The sequence below is a fragment of the Bicyclus anynana genome, chromosome 21, assembly GCF_947172395.1.
Source record: "Bicyclus anynana chromosome 21, ilBicAnyn1.1, whole genome shotgun sequence".
In the NCBI taxonomy this organism is placed as follows: Eukaryota; Metazoa; Arthropoda; class Insecta; order Lepidoptera; family Nymphalidae; genus Bicyclus; species Bicyclus anynana.
In genome coordinates this window covers 4,300,282-4,321,501 of record NC_069103.1, presented here as the reverse complement: position 1 = coordinate 4,321,501, position 21,220 = coordinate 4,300,282, and the positions used below count along the sequence as shown (strand labels likewise).

The 21,220-nt window shown below is 37.2% G+C and overlaps 1 protein-coding gene across 2 annotated transcripts in view; it reads left to right on the top strand.

Annotated features, from left to right (window-relative positions):
- The window catches only part of LOC112044324 (cell adhesion molecule Dscam2-like), a 152,503-nt gene extending 131,597 nt beyond the window's left edge, over positions 1–20,906 (top strand). Inside the window, exons 24-35 of one of the 2 annotated variants that reach the window (XM_052888110.1) lie at positions 681–810; positions 1,352–1,536; positions 2,186–2,365; positions 2,966–3,154; positions 4,477–4,701; positions 6,017–6,225; positions 7,238–7,352; positions 8,239–8,404; positions 12,371–12,522; positions 14,615–14,779; positions 15,725–15,832; positions 18,114–20,906. In XM_052888110.1, coding sequence (XP_052744070.1) covers positions 681–810; positions 1,352–1,536; positions 2,186–2,365; positions 2,966–3,154; positions 4,477–4,701; positions 6,017–6,225; positions 7,238–7,352; positions 8,239–8,404; positions 12,371–12,522; positions 14,615–14,779; positions 15,725–15,832; positions 18,114–18,238 — 1,949 coding nt within the window. In that variant the 3' untranslated portion in view covers positions 18,239–20,906. Of the gene's footprint in view, positions 1–680; positions 811–1,351; positions 1,537–2,185; positions 2,366–2,965; positions 3,155–4,476; positions 4,702–6,016; positions 6,226–7,237; positions 7,353–8,238; positions 8,405–12,370; positions 12,535–14,614; positions 14,780–15,724; positions 15,833–18,113 lie in introns of both variants that reach the window. The other variant, XM_052888109.1, reaches the window with a different exon arrangement.
- The last annotated feature ends 314 nt before the right edge of the window (positions 20,907–21,220 follow it).

Genomic DNA, 21,220 nt, shown 5'->3' with positions numbered 1-21,220 from the left:
TAATGTCAATTATATATGCATGTAAAACCGCAGGATACAGCTACCTATTTAAAACCTTATGTTTAACAAAAAAACATAAACGAAATGCAGTAAAAATTCAGTCTCTGATTGATGTACCTACTGTATGAGAGAGTTACAAAGAATACTTGAAATCGGCAATTAAGCTAAAATCTTTAAATCACTGTGTTATAACTGCCAGATCTCTTCACGAACGATGATTACTCGTACAAACGTAAGATATGTTATTATCTATGCATGTAAAACCGCGGGATACAGCTACTTATTTAAAACCTTAAGTTTAACAAAATGATGTACCTACTGTATGAAAGAGTTACAAAGAAAACTTGAAACCGACAATTGAGTTAAAATCTTTAAAACACTGTGTTACAATAGCCAGATCTCTTCACAAACATTACTCGTAAAAACGTAAGCCGTATGGGAGATGTAAGAAAAGTAATCAGTCCACCTGGTGGGGGGTCGGCCAACACTGCGCTCCCCCCACCAGATGGACTTACGACACACGACGACGACGACGAAGCGAGTCGCAGGAGTTCGCTGGATGCAAGTGGCTCAGTGTCGTGATGTCTCGAAGTCCCTACAGAAAGGCCTATGTCCTGCAGTGGACGTCCATCGGCTGATATGATGATGATGAAGAAAAGTAAAGTGAACTTCTGTTGCAGCCCCGGGACCGCCTGCTGCAGTCAAAGTCATAGCAACATCAGTAACCTCGCTAGCTGTCAGTTGGTTACCACCAACTCGATCCAATGGACCAATTTTATACTACACGGTTTTCTACCGAGAACTCGGCAGGTATTTATCATCATATTTATACTTTTAGTAAGTTATAGATATTTTATGGAAAAGAAAAAATATATATTGTATTTTTGTATGATTTATGACAAAAAGAGACTGAAACTGAAAGTAAAAAGTATTTATAATCCAAAAATTATTATCGCACCAAACCGTTTAAGTTAATATTTACTCTCATCGAAGATGGATAGAGAGAGACGCTATTATATTATACCTATAAGTTAATCTTTTGTTTTTTTTAATATTATTGTTTTCTTCTTTGTGGCAATAATTAATTTAAAATGTCCAAGTGTAAAAAGTATTTTTTTACGCTAACCATTCGATAACGGTGTTCAAATGGTTAGCGATAACTGACTGGCGACTACTTTTCTAAAATTATGCTGATTTAAAAAAAAAAACCTTTATATTGGGACGAGGAAGGGTCTGGACCAGGTACCTTCGAAAGCTATCACATTTAAAATTCCAGAATTGGCTGAACGAACGGCCTTTAAGATAGGCTACGTGCGATGATATACGAGGCCTTATAAATATGAGGTTTCAGGGATCGGCCACCACAGACAACAACGGTCCAAGCAGAAGAAGGGGAGACATTGATCGGTCTCGGAGGATTCACAGAGCTACGGTCTTTGTCTGAAAGCGCCACGTATGAAGCGTGGGTGGCAGCACACTCCGCTGCCGGGGAGGGAGAACCCTCCGCGCCACAACCAGCTACGACTACCTCTAGAGGTAATTATCGGCACTCAAATTCACCTATAAAATTGTCTGTCGTTCTTTAAGGGGTACGAGGTAAATTCACACATCAAAAATATTTAACACCAATAAATATATACTGTGTCAGTTACACTACACACAACTTTATATTTTACTTAGTCGAGGTTACACCATTGATGAGTGATTAATGATAAAGGTGTTTGGGGGCCATTGCATCAGCTTCCACTTTTAAACAGGAAATAAAACTATAAGAAATGTAGTTATCAATTGTATTTAAAAAGAGCAACTGTTGAGTTTTTTGCCGGTTCTTCTCAGCAGAACCTGCCGTCCGAACCGGTGGTAGAATCTTTACATATAGACGTGACTTCATAGCTTAAAATATCTATTATTGTATAGAAGAAAAATTTAAAAGAACGATTTGATTGTTTTATTGTATGTTTGCTTTGAATATAATCTGAAACTATACTAAACTGATTTGAAAAATTCTTTCACTGTTGGGAAGCTACACTATCCCCAAGTGCTCTAAACTATATTTTATCCCCGTATTCCTACGGTATCGGGAACCACGCGGGTAAAACCGCGCGACGTCTGCTAGTATTTTATAAAGGCCTCTTTACATTATCGTGTAACTGATGAGGGTAGATAAACAAAAATATTTGTGTAGCGGCAGTCAGACTACTGTCATTCGGCGTATGGGCCCGCGTACAGTGCGGGCGTTCCTTGCGTCTTGCCTGCGCGTGTCGCGGCGAGCCTGCTCCTAGAACACGATGGCATCATGGGGATAGACCCATCACCCATGACCCGCGGACCTACGTCACTCTACATGGACATCTAATTATACATGGTATGTTTTAGAATTTAAACTATCCTGAGTGTTATTCATATTAATTGATTATGAAACACGGCTAAAACTGAATCTGTATGATCTTCAGCTTAAGAATAACTTCTCCGTGCAAAATTAGAATATCAATTGTAAATAAAGTTACTAAGAAGAGAGCTCATCATCATCATTATCAACCGATGGGCATGTACTGCTAGGTGACCTCTGCGATGATATCAAAATACTATGATCTTGAGCCTCAAGCAGCCTGCGTGGTAATTGATCCACCTTATCAGGCTCGTTTTCCTCGCGGATCATCCCAGTGTCTTAAAACCACAACGAAAAAGTTTCATAAGAAGACAAGCCAGTAGTCTATGAGTTATTTATTTATTTGGTTTATTTAGTTTGTAATTATTATTAAACTTTGTAGTTTTACGCTAGAACGTAAGTTTATACTTACTCGCTGAATGCAGGCGGCTCCATAAAGTCCATACAATGCCCATGTCCATTGGCTGATCAATGATTAAGACAATGACGTGTCATTTAAAAAAAAATGCTATTATAATTATCATGAACATTTGTTGTAGTAAACATTTGAAATTATTTCCACAACTATTGTAACAGAAGTGGACCCATCCACAACTGGCAACTACACTTGCTCCGGTCGCAACTCGTTTGGTTCAGAAGATGTCACTTACCGGATAGAGTGCGCTGCGCCGCCGGCCGCACCCACTCTGGCATTGGACCGGGCTGCACACACTGACGCTAAGCTGTCATGGAGGACCACACATCATCCATCAGCACCGCCTCATGGTAAATCGAATTGGAAATTATATCCACGTGGAAAGGTGGCAAAAATGTTCAATCCCCGCCCCGTTGGTCTATTGTCGTATCCACTCCTAACACAGCTTTTCCCGACTAATTGGAGGGGAATAGGAATATTGGTCATATCACATCACACTAATATTATAAAGGCGAAACTTTGTGTTTAAGTGTGAAAGTGTGTAAGTGTGTAAGTATGTTTGTTCCTCTTTTACGCTGCGGCTACTGAAGCGATTTGGCTGAAATTTGGAATGGAAATATATTTTACTCTGGATTAACACATCGGGAATTTTATCCCGGAAAAATCCATGGTTCCCGCGGGATTTGTGAAATACTAAATTCTACGCGGACGAAGTCGCGGGCGTCCGCTAGTAATATTATAAAGCTGAAGAGTTTCTTTGTTTGTTTGAACGCGATAATCTCAGGATCTACTGGTTTGATTTGAAAAATGTGTTAGATATATTATCCCCGTATTCCTACGGGAACGGGAACCACGCGGGATAAACCGCTTGGCGTCAGCTAGATTAAAATTTCTGCGTTAGAAAGCCAGACTGATCCTTTGCGCAAAAAAATAATCTTTCTGTCCTGCTTCAAACAAGGCAACTACCCGTGGTGAAATAATTCGGAGAAATATTTTTGACCAAGAGTTTCAATGTTTTGTATTTTATATTTAACTTGTTACTTCTTCAATCTAGTGGTACGGTAGTGGCTCACCAATGCGAAAACAGCAGCGCTGAACAGTATAGCTTGGCAACTTCGTTCGTAACACTCCCGATGGTACGCGCGGGCCGGGGGGCGTGTAGCAGTGAATGAAAAACCCACGACTGATGCACATTACTTCCCCGCACGCACGATTTCACACCCGCGCAGTCTTTCCCCCCGTCGCCCGCATATCATGGAAGTGTCATCAAGGAACATGCCAGACTATAGCTACTTTTCTCGAAGCGATTCGTCTTATTTTTAAGCCTTATAAATTCGGTCTGGGTTTTGCTAGAAAGTTCAAATTTTCAGGATATAATGTTAGATTATTTATTACTAGTTAAGTTTTAAGTGTAAAACTATTATTTTTTTTTTATTTTTCCCAAACTAGCCCTTGATTACAATCTCACCTGATGGTAAGTGATGATGCAATCTAAGATGGAAGCGAACTAACTTGTTAGGAGGAGAATGAAAATCCACACCCCTTTCAGTTTCTACAAGACATCGTACCGGAACGCTAAATCGCTTGGCGGTACGTCTTTGTCGGTAGGGTGGTAACTAGCCACGGCCGAAGCCTTCCACCAGCCTAATCTGGTTCTTCTCAATATACCTAGGCTTCACAATCTTCTGGGTTCGAGTAAGAGACGATAGTGTCGATGGAGTTGAACCAAGCAGTTCAAGAGAAGAAGAAAGAAAAATAGAGGCGGGAGGAGAAGCGTCCAGTGTGGTACTGAGAGCTCTGTCCTGTGGCGCCAGCTACTCTGTGAAGGCTGTGGCCCATTCGAGAGCTGGCTCTTCACCACCTTCTATACCATTGATGGTCCGAACGAAACCTCCAGGTATTTTGAATTTATTAAATACAAAAAAATTTTTTTTTACCCGACTGCGTCAGAAGGAGGGTAATGTTTTTCAAGCGTATGTATGTATGGATGGCACGCCTTACAACCCAAACGGCTGGACGGATTTTGACTTAAAGGCGGGGACAAATGCTTTCTTACGGGCAAAGAATGAAATACCCATGTTTGTCACCGCATGCGGCAACATAAAGAATTTAGCCAGAACTTTATACAGATATTGTGATACCTACTTGTTTTTCTCTTTTCAGTTCATTAAGCAGTCGGGTTTTTTGTTTTTATAGGTATATAATGTTTTTTTTTTAATTACCTTCATAGAAAAGGTTCCCAGAAATTTCAAAATTTTCTTTGGAATGGTCGTCAATTATTGTTATAAATGACCAGATAAGAAAAAAATAAGTTGTTAAATATGTTGTCGCTACACTATCGATAAATAAAAAGCCTTCAAATCAAATACATGGCCATCTGCATGGTCCAACAATCAAGGAAATGGCCAAGGTTGTAAGTGACCATCCAAATCCTATAAATAGCACTACACTTCGCAGGGCATGTGTTTGTGTAAGAAACGCGTGCAAAATACCGCCCTGTGACCTTATCAACCTTATTATGGGCACAGGGCGGCATTGATGAATGGAAGATGAAATTTCTAGTATATCTGCAATAAGGATTTCTTAGTTTACGAGTATCCTACTAATATTACAAACGTGAAAGTTTGTATGGATGTTTGAATGTATGTTTGGATGTTTGTTACTCTATAACGCCGCTACTACTGAAGCGATTTAGCTGAAATTTAGAATGGAAATAGATTTTACTCTGGATTAACACATAGGCTACTTTTTATCCCGAAAAATTCCATGGTTTCCCGAGATTTGCGAAAACTGATGATTTTGATGATATGAATGTTTGTTTCTCTTTCACGCCTCAAATACTGACCCGAATTAGCTGAAATTTGGTATTAAGATATATTATATATGGATGGATTAACACATAGATTACATTTTATCCCAGATTTAATCCTTGGTTCCTGAGGGATTTGTGAAAACTAAATTCCACGCGGACAAAGTCGCGGGCGTTCGCTAGTCTACCTATAAACTTCTCGTTATAATTATAAAGAGTTAGGATTATATATTCTTTTTACTCAAAAACTACTCGACCAATTTTTTAAATTCTTTCACCATTAGAAAGTTACGTCTGTACCAAGTAACATAGGTTATACTTTATATTCCCACGGGAACGGGAACTACAAAGATGAAACCGCAAAGTATCTGCTAGTTTGTAATAAAGAAAATTTCACAATCAGTCCTAGTTTGGGAAGGCGGAGGAAATATAGACAACAATCAGGAGGAAGGCGCAGAGGCGGCTATCTGGAGTAACAGCACCGCACTAGCGTTAGACGCGCGGCGAGCCGTGCGGTGCGGCGCGCGGCTCGTGCGGTTGCAGTGGAGGAGGGCCGATGCCACTGCCGCCTGGAGGGATGCCGACCTGACATCCCTGCATCACCATAGAGAAGTAAGTCAATTGGGTATTTGAAATTATTATTGTAAAAATCACACTAATATTATTAAGGCGAAAGTTTGTGTGTAAGTGTTTATGTTTGTTCCTCTTTCGCGCCTCAGGCTACTGAAGAGATTTGGCTTAAATTTGAATCAATAGTTCCTGCGGGCTTTGTGAATGAATGCTGAATGCCACGCGGTCGAAGTCGCGGGTGTCCGCTAGTATATTATAAAACTATGTGAGTAATTTTGTAATAAAAAAGTGTGTAAGCTCCGACGCACGAATGGAGTTTACTCTTTCAGATCGACTGTTTAAATAGGTGTATGTTGTCCCGCAGCATACACTATGTACGTCTCAATACTTACGCCTGAAAAGTGAAAGGTGCGCAACTGAGGTGCAGCAAGCCGCGGCGTGTGCGCCCGCCAACAGCGTACACATGCGCATCCTAGCGCGCTCGCACACCTGTGCACACTGTTGGCGGCAGAGCACGGTGAAAGGTGCGCAGAAAAGGTTGCGCACCAAAAACGTAACGCTGTCATTCGTTCATCGAATTTTATTGCCCATACTTTTTAAGGAGGAAACTCCAATAAACTCCAAAAAATTTATGACTTCTCGGAATTAAGCTACGAATGTCGCCACGCACACATAAAGTACGCTGATACCAAAACACATGACTAATTGGACGCATCATCGTAGTGTGACAGGGTATCTGCGGTTATTATTAGTTTCGTAGATACAGAGATATCTTTGCGCTACCGTGGATCGCTCAAAAATGCCCCATAATAAAAAACTGTTATGACGTCACGAGTTCGCAAAATCAGTACCCTGGATGAGTTTGTTTTTTGTTTGTTTGTTTGGCCACAACCCTCGTAACTTTTATGTTTCAACTTACACTGATCTGATGAAATTAAGCACTGGCGTTTGAATATTGCTTGTAAACTAAGCCAAATTGAGTTAAATACATTTTGACTTTGACTTTATATTTGTATTGGTGTTCTAACAAAAATACAAATATGTTTGGATATAGGTAGTGGTCGGTGGTCTATCGGTGGGCACGTGGTACGCGCTCAAGTTGTGGACAGCGACAGAGAGTGGGCGGCAGCAAGCTATCATATACGCAGCTACCACCACACATTCTGGGGGTGAGTTCTTTTTATTCCTTTACAAGTTAGCCCTTGACTACAATCTCACCTGATGGTAAGTGATGATGCAACTTATTAGGAGGATGAAATCCACACCCCTTTCGATTTCTACACGACATCGTACCGGAACATTAAATTGCTTGGCGGCTTTTCCGGTAGAGTGGTAGCTAGCCACAGCCGAAGCCTCCCACAAGCCATAGACCTGGACCAATGAAGAAAACCTCAATTGGGGGGCCGGGGGTCAAACGCAGGACCTCCGTCTTGTAAATCCACCGCACATACCACTACGCCACGGAGGTCGAGTATACACAACATAGAGTCATTATACACCCTGGGCTTACAAGTTACCACGCGCAGCAGCTTCGAGCTTAATTTTTCAAAAAAGTTATAGCGGACATCATTCTGAAAATAGTCAGAATTCTAGAATCTCATTACACCGATATATGGTAAAATCTTGAATTCCAAAAATCACAGTGAAACTTTTGACTGTACATTTGTTTTGAAAATTTTCGATTTAGCCAATACTATCTTTTATTAATAAGATTATTAGTTACTTAAAATTATTTGAAGAATTATTATTATATTAAAATTAATTACAATTTTTTCACATTGTATTTTTTTTGAAGTTATCTTTTTCTTGAGCTGAAAGGACTCCTTTTCAGCTCACAGCCTCATATTATTATATTCAAATTAATTAAAAAATTTTCACTCATTTTTTTTTAAGTTCTCTCTTTCTTGCTTTCACAGCCTCAGCGGACCGATGGCGAGTTTTAGCCCTCAAATTACCCTCCTCCTCCCACCATACACAACCATTTATCCTATAAAATCCTACGCTACCCCCTTTTATAGATTCTGGCATAAATATTAACACATTTTTTCCACACAGAACGCCTCCGTCGGCCAGTGGCTTTCCACTCTGAAGGAGCTCCGACCAGCACAGTGAACGGCGCTGACAACTCCGACCGTGTGTTGGGCGCGGTGTCACTGGCCTTCGCTGCCTTGGCCACGATAGCTGTGACTGCCTTGTTGCTCGTACTCATGGCTAAACGAAGGTACGTAGGGTTGCCAGGTTGTCAAACCTAATAGCTGGATAGACCAGACAGTTTAGCCAGCATTTGGGTAGAAAGGTCAACATTATTCAGGATTTAGTAGGTCAGGTACGACAAAAACAATGTATGTGAAATCAAGCCTATTTTAATTATTATCATAAATCTTGTTATGTGAAATAATATTGTAGTGAAATAATAAATTAAATCGAACGCCAAATCAGTCTTAGGTATGTAGGTACATACTTTATTATTAATCAGTAAAATAGTCATCAGACAAAATAAAATTCAAGATACTCGTAAATATTTATCAACATATTTCAATTCTTCTTAAATACTCATGAAATTGCACAATTAGAAGACTTTTTTAGCTAAAACAAATGCGAAATGTAAAAAGCTTTATATAAGCCGGACAAGCCGGACACAGTTTATTTTGGCCGGATACTGGACATGCAATCAAAAAACCTACTTATATCCGGCTTTATCCGGTCCCCTGGAAACTTAGCCATCATCATCAGGCTATTTTAAGCTTCAATAGCTCCACAGTGCCCTCATCACCGAGAGGTGGTTCAATCCCCGCCCGTTTGACTCTTCTCGTACCTACTACAATACACAGTATTTTTAGACTAATTGCAGGGAAATAGGAATATTGGTCATATATAAAAGATATGGAAAATATTCTTGAAGAAAATGGCAGTTTATGGAGGAGGATTAATGTTAGATGGAGGGAATTTGAAACTTGGACCACCCATAGTGGAAATCTCATTATTTCGTACGTTGACATAGAACTCGAACTTTGAACCTTGTGACCTATTACCACGTTGGCTGACCACTGCTGTCAGAGCCAAGTAAAATATCAAACTTTACTCTTAAATTATAAAAAACTAAAATATTAAACCTAATTTAAAGAATTCACAAATAATTACTTATTATTTTGAAGTCGGATGAATAATGCAAATCCAATAAGAAAATTAATAAAACAATTGCTTTTGCTTTGCTTTAATTAATCTGGAAAATTATCTGGCTTTAGTAAATGTAATTACAACGCTTCAATCTCAATACAACTCACTGATAGAAGCTAGCATACAGTGCTTAACACTACAAACTGTAGAAGGATCAATACCGGGAGCAAATTGTGTTTCCCGGATTATGGGAAGCTGGAACTTTACAACTCTTGACTTCAAGTGTAAACACGAGGAACTAGTCAGAGTGAACCAACATTGATGCAATACAAACACAGAAGTCCAAGTAATCAAAGTACAGAATAATTATTATTATTATTTCTAATTTCGATTGGATTTTACCAAATAATTAGACTACATTCTACCCTACTTTCTTCATCCACGGCCGTGGGTTCGATTCCCACAACTGGAAACAATTAAGCATTGGTGTTTAAGTATCAATAGCGAAAACTGTATTTTTCTCGTAGGTCACCCGTTCATGTGGTTTTTTAGTCTGAATGTGTTTTTAATTGAGTACGTTAAATTATGTACGCCCGTTAGTGTTCATTTACAAAAGAAAAGAAAGAAAGAATTACTTAAATTAATATAATAATCAATTTTTTGCGCAAAGGATCAGCCTGGCTGTCCAGCGCGGAAATGCAGCCAGTATTCTTGCCGCCATTCCGCGTGGGCATGATTTGTATAGTTATTAGGATAAGTTAGCTTAAGTTCCTTATTGTATTCCTTCTCAATAAAAAAAAAAAAAACAAAAAAAAATAATCAATAAAATTATTACCAATAATAAATACTCTTTCTTGTTTTTTGTGAATAGTTTTTAAAATATTTAAAAACATAAGACGCATAACATTGAAAATTATTGATGCGACGCTTCGTGCCGTACTGACTCGAGAATGTATTCGTTTTTGAATTTTGTATTTGGAGAGGTTACGACACAGTCGTATGCCGTGCGCTCTATCTGTTTAATGCCTATACATATAATGTTCAGTGTATCTAAATGTTTTTTTTCTTGATATCATTTATTTTAAAAATGTTCCTGGTAAAACATGCGCTGCAAGACCGAAGCAGTACATAACATGCACCGAATGTCATCAACACGCGCGCTAAAACTTGAGAAAAATACAGCTGCTTTCGACGTGTATTTTACATCTCACATTTCATGTTGCTTTACCTCCAAGAAACGTGCAGGAAATTCAAATTTTATACGCAGAAAAATTTTACGACGACGTCGTAGAGTTGATATGCTTTTGACGAAGAACGAAATGTTCGACTGTGCCAGTAAAATTTTATGACAAATATTTTATACTGAAACGTTACTTTACGTTACGGTATATAAATAAAATAAATAAAAATTCCTTAGTTCAATATTCCTTCAATGTTAAGACGAAATATTTATAAGTACATAAAAGTCACATTGAAACATTATAAGTAGATACGCCCTTTCTATTGATATTACTTCTATAATTACAATGAAGAATAATTTCCATTTATTTTGACAGACTACGTGGATCGCGAATTTTTTGTTTTTCGTTGAAGAAAATGTCTTAAAACTTAATTGCAAATCTATTGCTAATTTTTAGTTTCACGTTACATTCTTTTTTCACATTACTTTCTGGCTTTTCACTCCAACAATGTAAACATCCAAGCCGAGTGAAAAAGTAAAACGTGAAAAAAACAATACTTTTAATTAAAATTGTATTTAATTTACTGAGACAGAATGGTGCTTACGCGATTCAGCTTCTTTTGCAATCCCCTAATAGCTTAAGTTTGAAACTATACTAAATCCAAACTCAATGTGAAATGTTTATCAACAAACAATTAATTATTTTTTGGAAAGACGACCCCGCACCGAAAAGCGCAGTGTTGGTCGACCCCTAATTGGTGAACCGAGGACATCAAGCGGATTGCAGGGAGCCGCTGGATGCTGGCGGCTCGAGACCGTTGTGTTAGGAAGTCCATACAAGAGGCATATGTGTGGCAGTAGACGTCTAACGGCTGATAATGATGAGGATAATAATTACATAGTATCTATAATTTATAGTATCTATAAATACCCTCATTTTTAATTTGTTTGTTGATATTGTTGGCAACACCACGTTGCTGTCGACTATTGGCGCTTGGGGGCGCTACTGGAGCGCCGTGGAGCGAGCATATTGGCAGCTCTGTGCGTTGTTGGTACGATTGGAAACACCAATCAAAAACGGTCGGTGACGCGCTTCATTGAGGGCGCCATCATCGAATACTGTTGGCAGAGCCGGTTGAATCAACCAATGGGGAGATCCGAAGATTGGTTCCGCGGAGTTGGTACTCGATCTTCAAAAAGACTTTAAAAAGAGACGTTCGTTATATCACAGGGTTATTTTGATTATGAGAGTCTCCATGTTTTAAGCCTCACTGTAAAATTAAATCTAGTTTAATAAAATTGTAATGGGGATGATGACTAGGTTTGAATATATGGATTTTATGATACATTCGGGTAAATAGGGTCAATGTTAACTAATTTATACATAAAAAGCAAAGATTGTCTGGATATTTGCAAAATAAATAAGATTATAAAATTTCAAAATCTATTAATTTTTTTTTATCGTAATTAGATGAAAATTCATACAGTTTTAGCCTCCGTACATTAAATGTGACATTTTTCAATAAATGAACTATAAACATAAACGCACAAATAACAAAGATATTAGTAATTTTGTTTGAACGCCCATACAAACCTAACGATCAGCGAGCCAATGACGTCACTAAAGCGTGCCATTTTGTATGGAGCGTTTATCAGGGATCCGCGGCAGCGCCGCAAATCTGTCCCTTTAAATCCCTGTAGCTCCGAAAGTAATGATCGCAGATACCCTGTTACTTTTACAAAATTGCTTAGCTATTAGTATACTCTTAATTTATATATAATTTAAAAAACTGTCATCATCCCTATTCAAGTGTGAAGGTGGTTTTTGTTTATAATATTAACATTGAGATTGGTTTTAGTACAGAGTATCATCTAGGACTTTTGTTTTAGCACCCTCCTGTCTTGCGGAGGGCAGACTGAGGAAGAGGCTCGCCGCTGCAGCCACTCAGTGACCAGCACCGACAAGTCCGTGTGCCCCGAGCAGCAGAACATACGGAACTGCCAACACGACTATAAGCACGACAAACTGTCGCCTGCTTCCGGTGAGAATTTATGTACGACATGGGTGTTTTTTCTTTTTCACTAGATTAAGTTTATTTTATAAGATAACTACTAGACCGAGATCCTAGAGAGATCTGATACAGCTTTTTTTACCCGACTGCAAGAAGGGTTATGTTTTACGCGCGTATCTTGTATGTATGTATGTATGTATGTAATATTCTTTATTACCTCATATTTTCCAAACCGCTGGACGGATTTTCGTAATTAAGATATCGTTAGATTTGTCTTAATAACCCAAGTGTTCTTAGATAGGTGAAATTTAAAAAATACCAACAAGACGACTGTGAGACGCTATAGACTCGAGGTGAAAAAAAAAATTTTTTTTTGAATATTGCAACATGGGTATCAAATTCAAGGGCTTTTTGAGAGGATTTCAAAATGGTATATCATGGCTATGTTAAAAAAAACTACAATAAGAAAAACGTTATTTATTAATTGTCTAACAAAATACGCGAGGTGGATGACTATGAGTGTTGGGTTTATCAAGTGAAGTTTTAGAACACCTAAAATAGACTAAATTTTATATTGATTATAAAAATCGGACAAGTGCGAGTCGGATTCGCCCACCGAGGGTTCCGTAGATTTTTTTTAAATATTTACTTAACCTCGGTTGGAAGTATACAATATCGTACTTTGTAACATGTAACAAACGTAACAAATAAACGAAATTCACCATCTATCTTAACTAAAAAGTGTGAAATAAATAAATTAATTAAACAAATAAAAAAACCCGACTGCATAAATTATACAAAAACTGAAAAGAAAAAAACAAGCTCAGTTCAGAAGTGTAGAAAGCAATAATTAGAAAACAGTCGGGACCTATTTATTCTATTGATTAGAATGATTTTCGTCTACATTTTTAATAGGTCCCGACTGTTTTCTAATTATTGCTTTCTACACTTCTGAACTGAGCTTATTTTTTTCTTTTCAGTTTTTGTATAATTTATGCAGTCGGGTTTTTTTATTTGTTTAATTAATTTATTTTTTCTTTACAAGTTAACCCTTGACTACAATCTCACCTGATGGTAAGTGTAGATGCAATCTAAGATGGAAGCGGGTTGTTATGAAGAGGAAAAAATCTACACCGGTTTCGGTTACTACACGACATCGCTAAATCGCTTGGCGTTACGTCTTCACCGGCAGGATGGTAACTAACCACGGCCGAAGCCTTCCCACCAGCCAGACCTGAACCAATTAAAAAAACCTCAATCGTCTTTTTTTATCAATTAAAAAAACCCACCGTGCATACCACTGCGCCACGGACGTCGTCAAAAGCTAATTTTTACAAAGATGAATCCTTTGGTTTTCAGTAGTGTCTAATGTGCTTTATGTCAGATCGCTCTGGGATCTTACTCTATATAAAATATAGAACTATAAAACTATATAAACAGGAAGATAATTTTTGAAGGGCACATTATTTCTTTTGGTGCATAATAGTAAATAATAAATATATTTTCAGTCTGTACATTTAAGATTTTTTTTAAATTTCTGACTCCAAAAATAACAAAACACATTGTTTTTATCGTAAAATAATTTCGGTAAACTTTGGTATTTTTAGTTAATAAAAAAAAGAAAAAATATCTACATACCTATCAAATTTCCTTTATGTTTAAAGTATAAAATTTTGCGCATTCCGAAAATCTTTTTCCTGTATTGAACCATTCATATTTTTATAGTTATAACTTAGCGCGTGAAATTTATTTTTGCAAAATATATAATTTTCTTATATGCCTACGACATAATATCTGCATGATTGTGCTTAAACAAAAAAAATCGGTTGTTTGTAAAGTCGGTTTAGTGACGATAGATGAACGTGACAACGTCATAATAAAATGCTGATGGAATGGTTGCATTTTTTAAAAGAAAATCTTCATAGACTCATATATACTCACATCAGAATATACTTTATTTCTTGTAATTAAAGTTGGCAACCCTAGAGCGAGGGAACAACGCATGACGTCATCGTTTTTCGGATCGGTCGGCTCCATCGAATTATAAGACGTTGTCACGTCAAAAAAAATAAACTTAAGTATTTGATGTTTTTTCCTAAATCTATAATTATTTTGTATACAGATGTATACGAAATAAGTCCGTACGCGACGTTCGCGGTGGGCGGCGAGACGGCGGCGACATTGGACCACACGCTGCAGTTCCGTACCTTCGGCCATCGCGATAACGACGCGCCGCCGCACCGGCCCTGCAGGAAGCACCCGCAACGACATCGCGACCGCGCTGACGGTAACTATACTGTCTAGACGCGACAGTCGCGGGAAATTCCACACGTTTGGAATAGCAAACAAATAATCCAAATACGCTTTACTGCCAGTATAGTTATAATAAGAAGGCATATTGTGGTGCACTGTTTGCGACCTGATTTATGAATTACTAGATTTATGACTTCGTCCACGTGGAAATTAATGTAAACTTTCAAACACTATTTTACCACTTTAGGGGTTGAATTAAAAAATTTTTGAATTACATTATATTTTGTATTTTTTTTTATGAGTTATAAACAAATTTCTAAAACTGTAACTCTAAAAATGAAGGACTTTTCATACAAAACTATTTCACCCCCTTCTCATTTTAATTTCGCAATAAAAAGTATCCTATAACCTTCTCCGTATTATGTTGTGCCAAGTTTCATTTGAATTCGTTCAGTAGTTTCAACGTGGTGCCCGAATAACGAATAAATCGCGGACAGACAGACAAACAGACAAAAAATCAAAAAAAATATTTTTAGCTTCAGTATCGATTATATAAACCCAACAAAAATTTTCAAAATATCTTCAATGTTCAGAACGTACAAAATGTACAGAATTCGTATTTTAATTTTTAAGTATAGATTCTAGATGGCGCTGGCGAACGATATGCTACGGTAACGTTTGGTGTTACAAAATGGTATAAGTAAAATCTCCATTTGCGAATAAATGTATCTCGGTCGGTAGTCCCCCGAGACCCGTGAGGGTCTGCGTGGATGATCTCTCGTCGAATAAATGTATTCGATTGTGTATAGTATTCGACCACTTTTATTATAAGTATAGATAGATTATTAATAATCAAGTATTTAACTGTTTCGTACTATTCGTACTTTACAAATTATTATTGAGTTCCTAAACTACCTTTAGCTTTGTATTGATCTGTTTGTCTTTACCATCTTACCTTAACCATTGTGTTCTGTACCAGTGGAGAAGCATCACTCAGAATGCGAGCTCCAGCATCTCAGCCGCTACGAGAAGGTGCGGCCGCGACACTGCGCCGGCACCTCCTACTGCGTACCTCTCACACATCACGGTAAATATTGATGAGTTCCTTAATGATAGCCCAGTGGATATGACCTCTGCCTCCGATTCCGGACGGCGTGGTTTCGAATCCGGTCCAGGGCATGCACCACCAACTTTTCAGTTGTGTGCATTTTAAGAAACTAAATATCACGTGTATCAAACGGTGAAGGAAAAACATCGTGAGGAAACCTGCACACCGGAGAATTTTCTTGATTCTCTGCGTGTGTGAAGTCTGCCAATCCGCATTGGGCTAGCGTGGTGAACTAATGACTCATTCTGAGAGGAGACTCGAGCTCAGCAGTGAGCCGAATATGGGTTGATAATGATAATGATGAACTGTTGAGTTTCTTGCAGACATTTCTTAGCAGTACCTGCCTTCTGATCCTGTGATCTAGTAGGGTCTTTACAAATAGACAAACTTGACGTTTCGAGTGCTTGTAAACTAAGCCTACTTGAAATAAATGTTTTTTTTATTTTTGATTTCGATTTTATTATCTATTACTATCGCCCGTAACTTTGTCTGCGTGAAATTATTTTTTTTACAAATCCCACGGGAATCATGGTATTGTGGTTATAGTTATTTATACAATACTATCCAGGCTAATCTCTGGAATGGATGAACTGATTTTAGTGGGACCTTCGCTGAAAATTAGACCAGGTTATTGAGTAACATGTAATCCATTATTATCGCTCAATTCGTGTAAAACCAAATTTTGCCCAAACTTTTTGTATTAATTAAAACAATTATTTTAAACAGAAGTTTTAAAAGAGAGATTCTATTGAACATAATATTTTGAAAAGTTTTTATTAAACATCAACGTCACAATGTATGTTACCTTTTCCGCCATCGCTATTTACGTAACACAAAATATGACTATCACATATCATAACGCACATCATCTATCATTCATCCAACGACTTGTTAATATATTCCAGCCATATATCACAGGCTTTATACTTATCTAGCCCACGTCTCACGATTACACCCGCGTAGTTCCCGTTTTCATGAGAAACGGGGATAAATATAGCCTATAACACTCACAAATAACGTGGCTTCCTAGTAATAAAATAATTTTTAAAGTAGATCCAGAGATTATCCTCTACAATGCCATGAACTTTCTATGTATTAACGTTTTATGTTACCTTTTCCTTCATCGCTATTTACGTAATACAAAATATGACTATCACATATCATAACGCACATCATCTATCATTCATCCAACGACTTGTTAATATATTCCGGCCATATATCACAGGCTTTATACCTAATAATGATTTATTATACGCACCGCTGAATTCCCTAAGGTTTTGTGGCAGTCGAATGTTGCTGGGTAATAAGACAGGTATGCGCAAATACGTCGACCCGACTTTGAAATGAACTATGGGAAGCTATTTTTATTATTAAAGAAGCATTAACATGTTATGCATATAAGGAATAGTTATTTATGCCACTGTCATGTAATGGGGGCTATTGTAGCTCGAGTGATACAATCACTAATTACGTACAGTGGCATACAATACTTTTTTCTACGACCATGATAAAATAAATAAAAAAAAAGTATAATTAGCGTTGGTCGTGGCCTCCTCAATTTTTGTATCAACGTGGCCTCCTAGATTTGTATCTTTTAAGGAAGCCTGAATTTTTGTAGCCAATGACATGGAACTAAATGAAAATTACCAAAAGACCTGTAGGAAGAAATAACTTTGTGATATGGTTTAGGCTTTCTTATGGAATCTATTACGTAATGAGAGTAGAAAAATGTCTATATATTTTGTTTGAATTCATATTTTTTAGGCTTAGTTTACACTCTCTTTTGAAATATCAAGTTTATCTATGTGACTCTACCCCGGAGTTGAGTCGACAAGAAACTCATAGCCATTATCAGCTGATGATGAAACCGTGTAAATTTACTCGACAAGAACGGGCGAGGTGGTTTATGTCGGATTTTAATGTGATATGACCCTAACGCTAGCTACTCACGATCTATAGACTGTCAAGTCTGCAGACTGCTTGGTGATTTGGGCAATGAAAAGATGCCGAAACCATACCTATGACTATTATAATCATCTTTTCAGACATAGGCCTTTTGTAGGGACTTCGAAACATTACGATACTGAGCCGCCTGCATCCAGCGAATCCCTGCGTCTCGCTTGATGTCATCAGTCCACCTGTTGAGGGGTCGAGCAACCATGAGCATATTTAGATGTTTTTTTCACTGTCTACTTGGCGATAAACTTGATCGTGTGTGGCTGGCGTAATGGGCCGTTTAATAAGATGATATAATTTCCAGGTGGAGGCGGAGGCAGCGGGGGCGGCGGCAGCGGTGGAGGGTTTTCCGAAGTGTACGCGGGAGATTCCAGCGTTGAATCCGGCCCTGGATCTCTCTCCCCGCGCACCCACCATGAGCACAGCTAGCGCCAAGGCAAACCCGCGGCTAGATAATTAACACCATAGACATAGACCAAGGATATTCTGAAAAAATGCAATAAACTTAATACCTTAAGATACACAGGACATTTCTAGCAATTGTTGCTCGGCAACACATATGATCTGAAGCGACTCTATTATTGAATCCGGATCTGGGACACCGTCCCCTAATAATTTTTTTATTTTCATTTTTTTTTGTCACAGTTTATTGAAATTGCTACTGATTGCTCCACTTATTGCTTCGGACTGGTTCATACGTGTTACTCAGCAATAATAATTGCTCGAAAAATTGCCTGTGTGCACCTTTAGAATGCCAACTGATTAGAACGAAGTATTGAGTGTTTGTACACAGACTTGCGACGAATATGATAATAATTAGTGCCAAAATTACCGATGAATAAAACGTCTTCGATTTCTTTATTTTATTTCTGAAATTAAGAAATATTTTTGTTGCTTTATAAAAATATCAACGTTACATAATTTAAACGTTTTACTAATTCAGTCTCAATGAAAAAAAAATTAGGTTACATACCTAATTTTTTTTTCATTGTTACCAGGTACCTGTTTTTTTAATATAAAATTTTAGTTCTGAAAAATTAAAATCTTTAAACGGAAAACGGCGGATTTGGAATAGCATATCTAGAATTTATATAGATCTAGATGTTTGTAACGTCATCTGACAGAAGATTAAAATCTTCCTAAATGCGAAAATCATAACAAAGTACATGACAACATAAAAAGGGTTATCGCTATAACTTAATGGAAATATGGTACATATTTCATTAAAAATAGTAGGTACAAAGCTTGTTTATTTTATATCTTCGGGAAAAAGCAACATACTAATAATGTGAAATTTGCAAAAATAATAAAAATCCACCAATACTGTACTTTCCGGTGAGGAAATTCCAGCATTTTGGGACTCGAAAGTCCGTCGAATCGTCGAACCATATTTCACGCCTATTGCCACTTTAGCTTTGCGACTCGTCGAACTATGTTGGTAAATTTGTTTTTTCTGTGGTCTCAATTCTAATTTAATCACGCAGAGATACTTCTTTGTCCTCTGAGTAACTGTAAGTTTTCTTATGAGGTCCATAGTTATCGTCCAAATCTCATAATAAAATCTAAATAAACAGGTCATAGTTCGGATCTCAAAGATATCACGAAATCTAACTTCATAGGCATATTTCTGACTGAAACATTTAACCGTTAAGGTTCCTGAGATAATTAAGCTAATATACATAAACCAGATAGACAGAATTCTAAGGGGAAAACTTAAATATCCGGTAATTCTTAGTATAAATTCAGTGGAAAATACATATTACGCTTTAGTTGACTGCCATTTTGAACATAATAATAGTGAACTATAAGGATTTTTTTTGTATACAATATACCTAATAATAATATCACATAATCCGTACCTATCTATAGTCTAAAGTAATAGAACAATGTTGCCATTTGTAATCTTAAAAACTTTTTTGAATTGTCTTACTTCGTGTAGAGAATAAGCCTATGTTTACACTTATAATAGAAACGATACTTAAAGTTATCTTGCAATGAAATGGATGGAAAATTCATATACAAGTAGGTAGATACATTTTGGTGCATTTTTTCCGGTTGTACCAAAATGTGAAGAAAACATTTTAAATTGACGAAAATTTTCAGTTTTTTTAATGATTTCAATTTTCAATGTATAACATAAAATTGTGTACATCATCGTTTTGTAAAAGCAGACTGAGTCTGAAAATTATTATTGCTAAAGGTAGTGTTTTCAACCGACTTCCAAAAAGGAGGAGGTTCTACGTTCGGCTGTATGTATGTTTTTTTTTAATAATATTGCTGTATTTCGTGAAAACAAAAGAAAAATACAATCAACATTTACCTAGATGTTGTAGTTTGTAACTTGGACTTTTGGAAGTCTGTTTGGCATTGGTTGTATTTGAGTACAGACAAGCGTTTACAGCAGGCAGAAGTCTGACAGCGCGATGGTGTGTACCTACTGAAGGGTATTTAAAGGTAGGCGTCCACATTTTCGTATCGTAGGTAGGTATCGGACGCATCGCATCAAACGGATGTTTTGACACCACTCTCATTTGGATTTTCGTAGTGACACATAGCGTAGTGTTCGATGAATGACGTCAACGGCACGCATCGCAAAAGCTGCCCCTCAGAACGTCAGCATCAGCATTTCTGACGGGTAGATTCATGCGATCAGTAAGATGCGGATAGGTTGTATTGCCTTTTATACAAAGAATCCGTTTGATGCGATGCGCCCGATACATACGATGCGATAATGTGGACGCCTACCTTATAACGAACCTTTATTTTCTAAACAACGCGCTTGTACTGTCATCGTACCGTATATCTAATGTTAACGGACTTCCCAGAATAAATTTACTTCTACATTATTACAATATGACATCGAAAGATATTGTAAATCGGACCTAAATCAGTTAGTGTAAACCTAGTCATTGTTCTAGTTTTTAAAAATTATGAATATATTGAAACTGTAAATACTTATAGACTGAAGTTATAATTTTTAAATGGAGCTTAAATTTGTAAATACATTTGTAGATAACATTACACGATTAAATCTCTAGTCAATTTTTATTGAATGTTTTACGACAATATAATTGTATGGTGTAAATATTGAATCTATGTGAGAATTTCTTTGTTGTAATATAAATCATTTATCTCAGTTGTTGGTTTTTATTTATTACTTCTTATACTTTCTTGTTTTGTAACCCCCGACGAAAAAGCGCTTTTAAAGAGAAAATTGATGTCACATAACAAATGTCGTCCGGTGCTTACTGGTGTATATCTTATAGTAGGTAGATGACATTTTGACAATTGATATGATGTTTATTTTAATAAGTTGATAAGACCAAAAATATCAAATAGGCCAGCTGGTGGCTAGAGCCATTAGTCACTACAAAAATACAAATATAACAAAACTCCTTGTAAACCAATGAT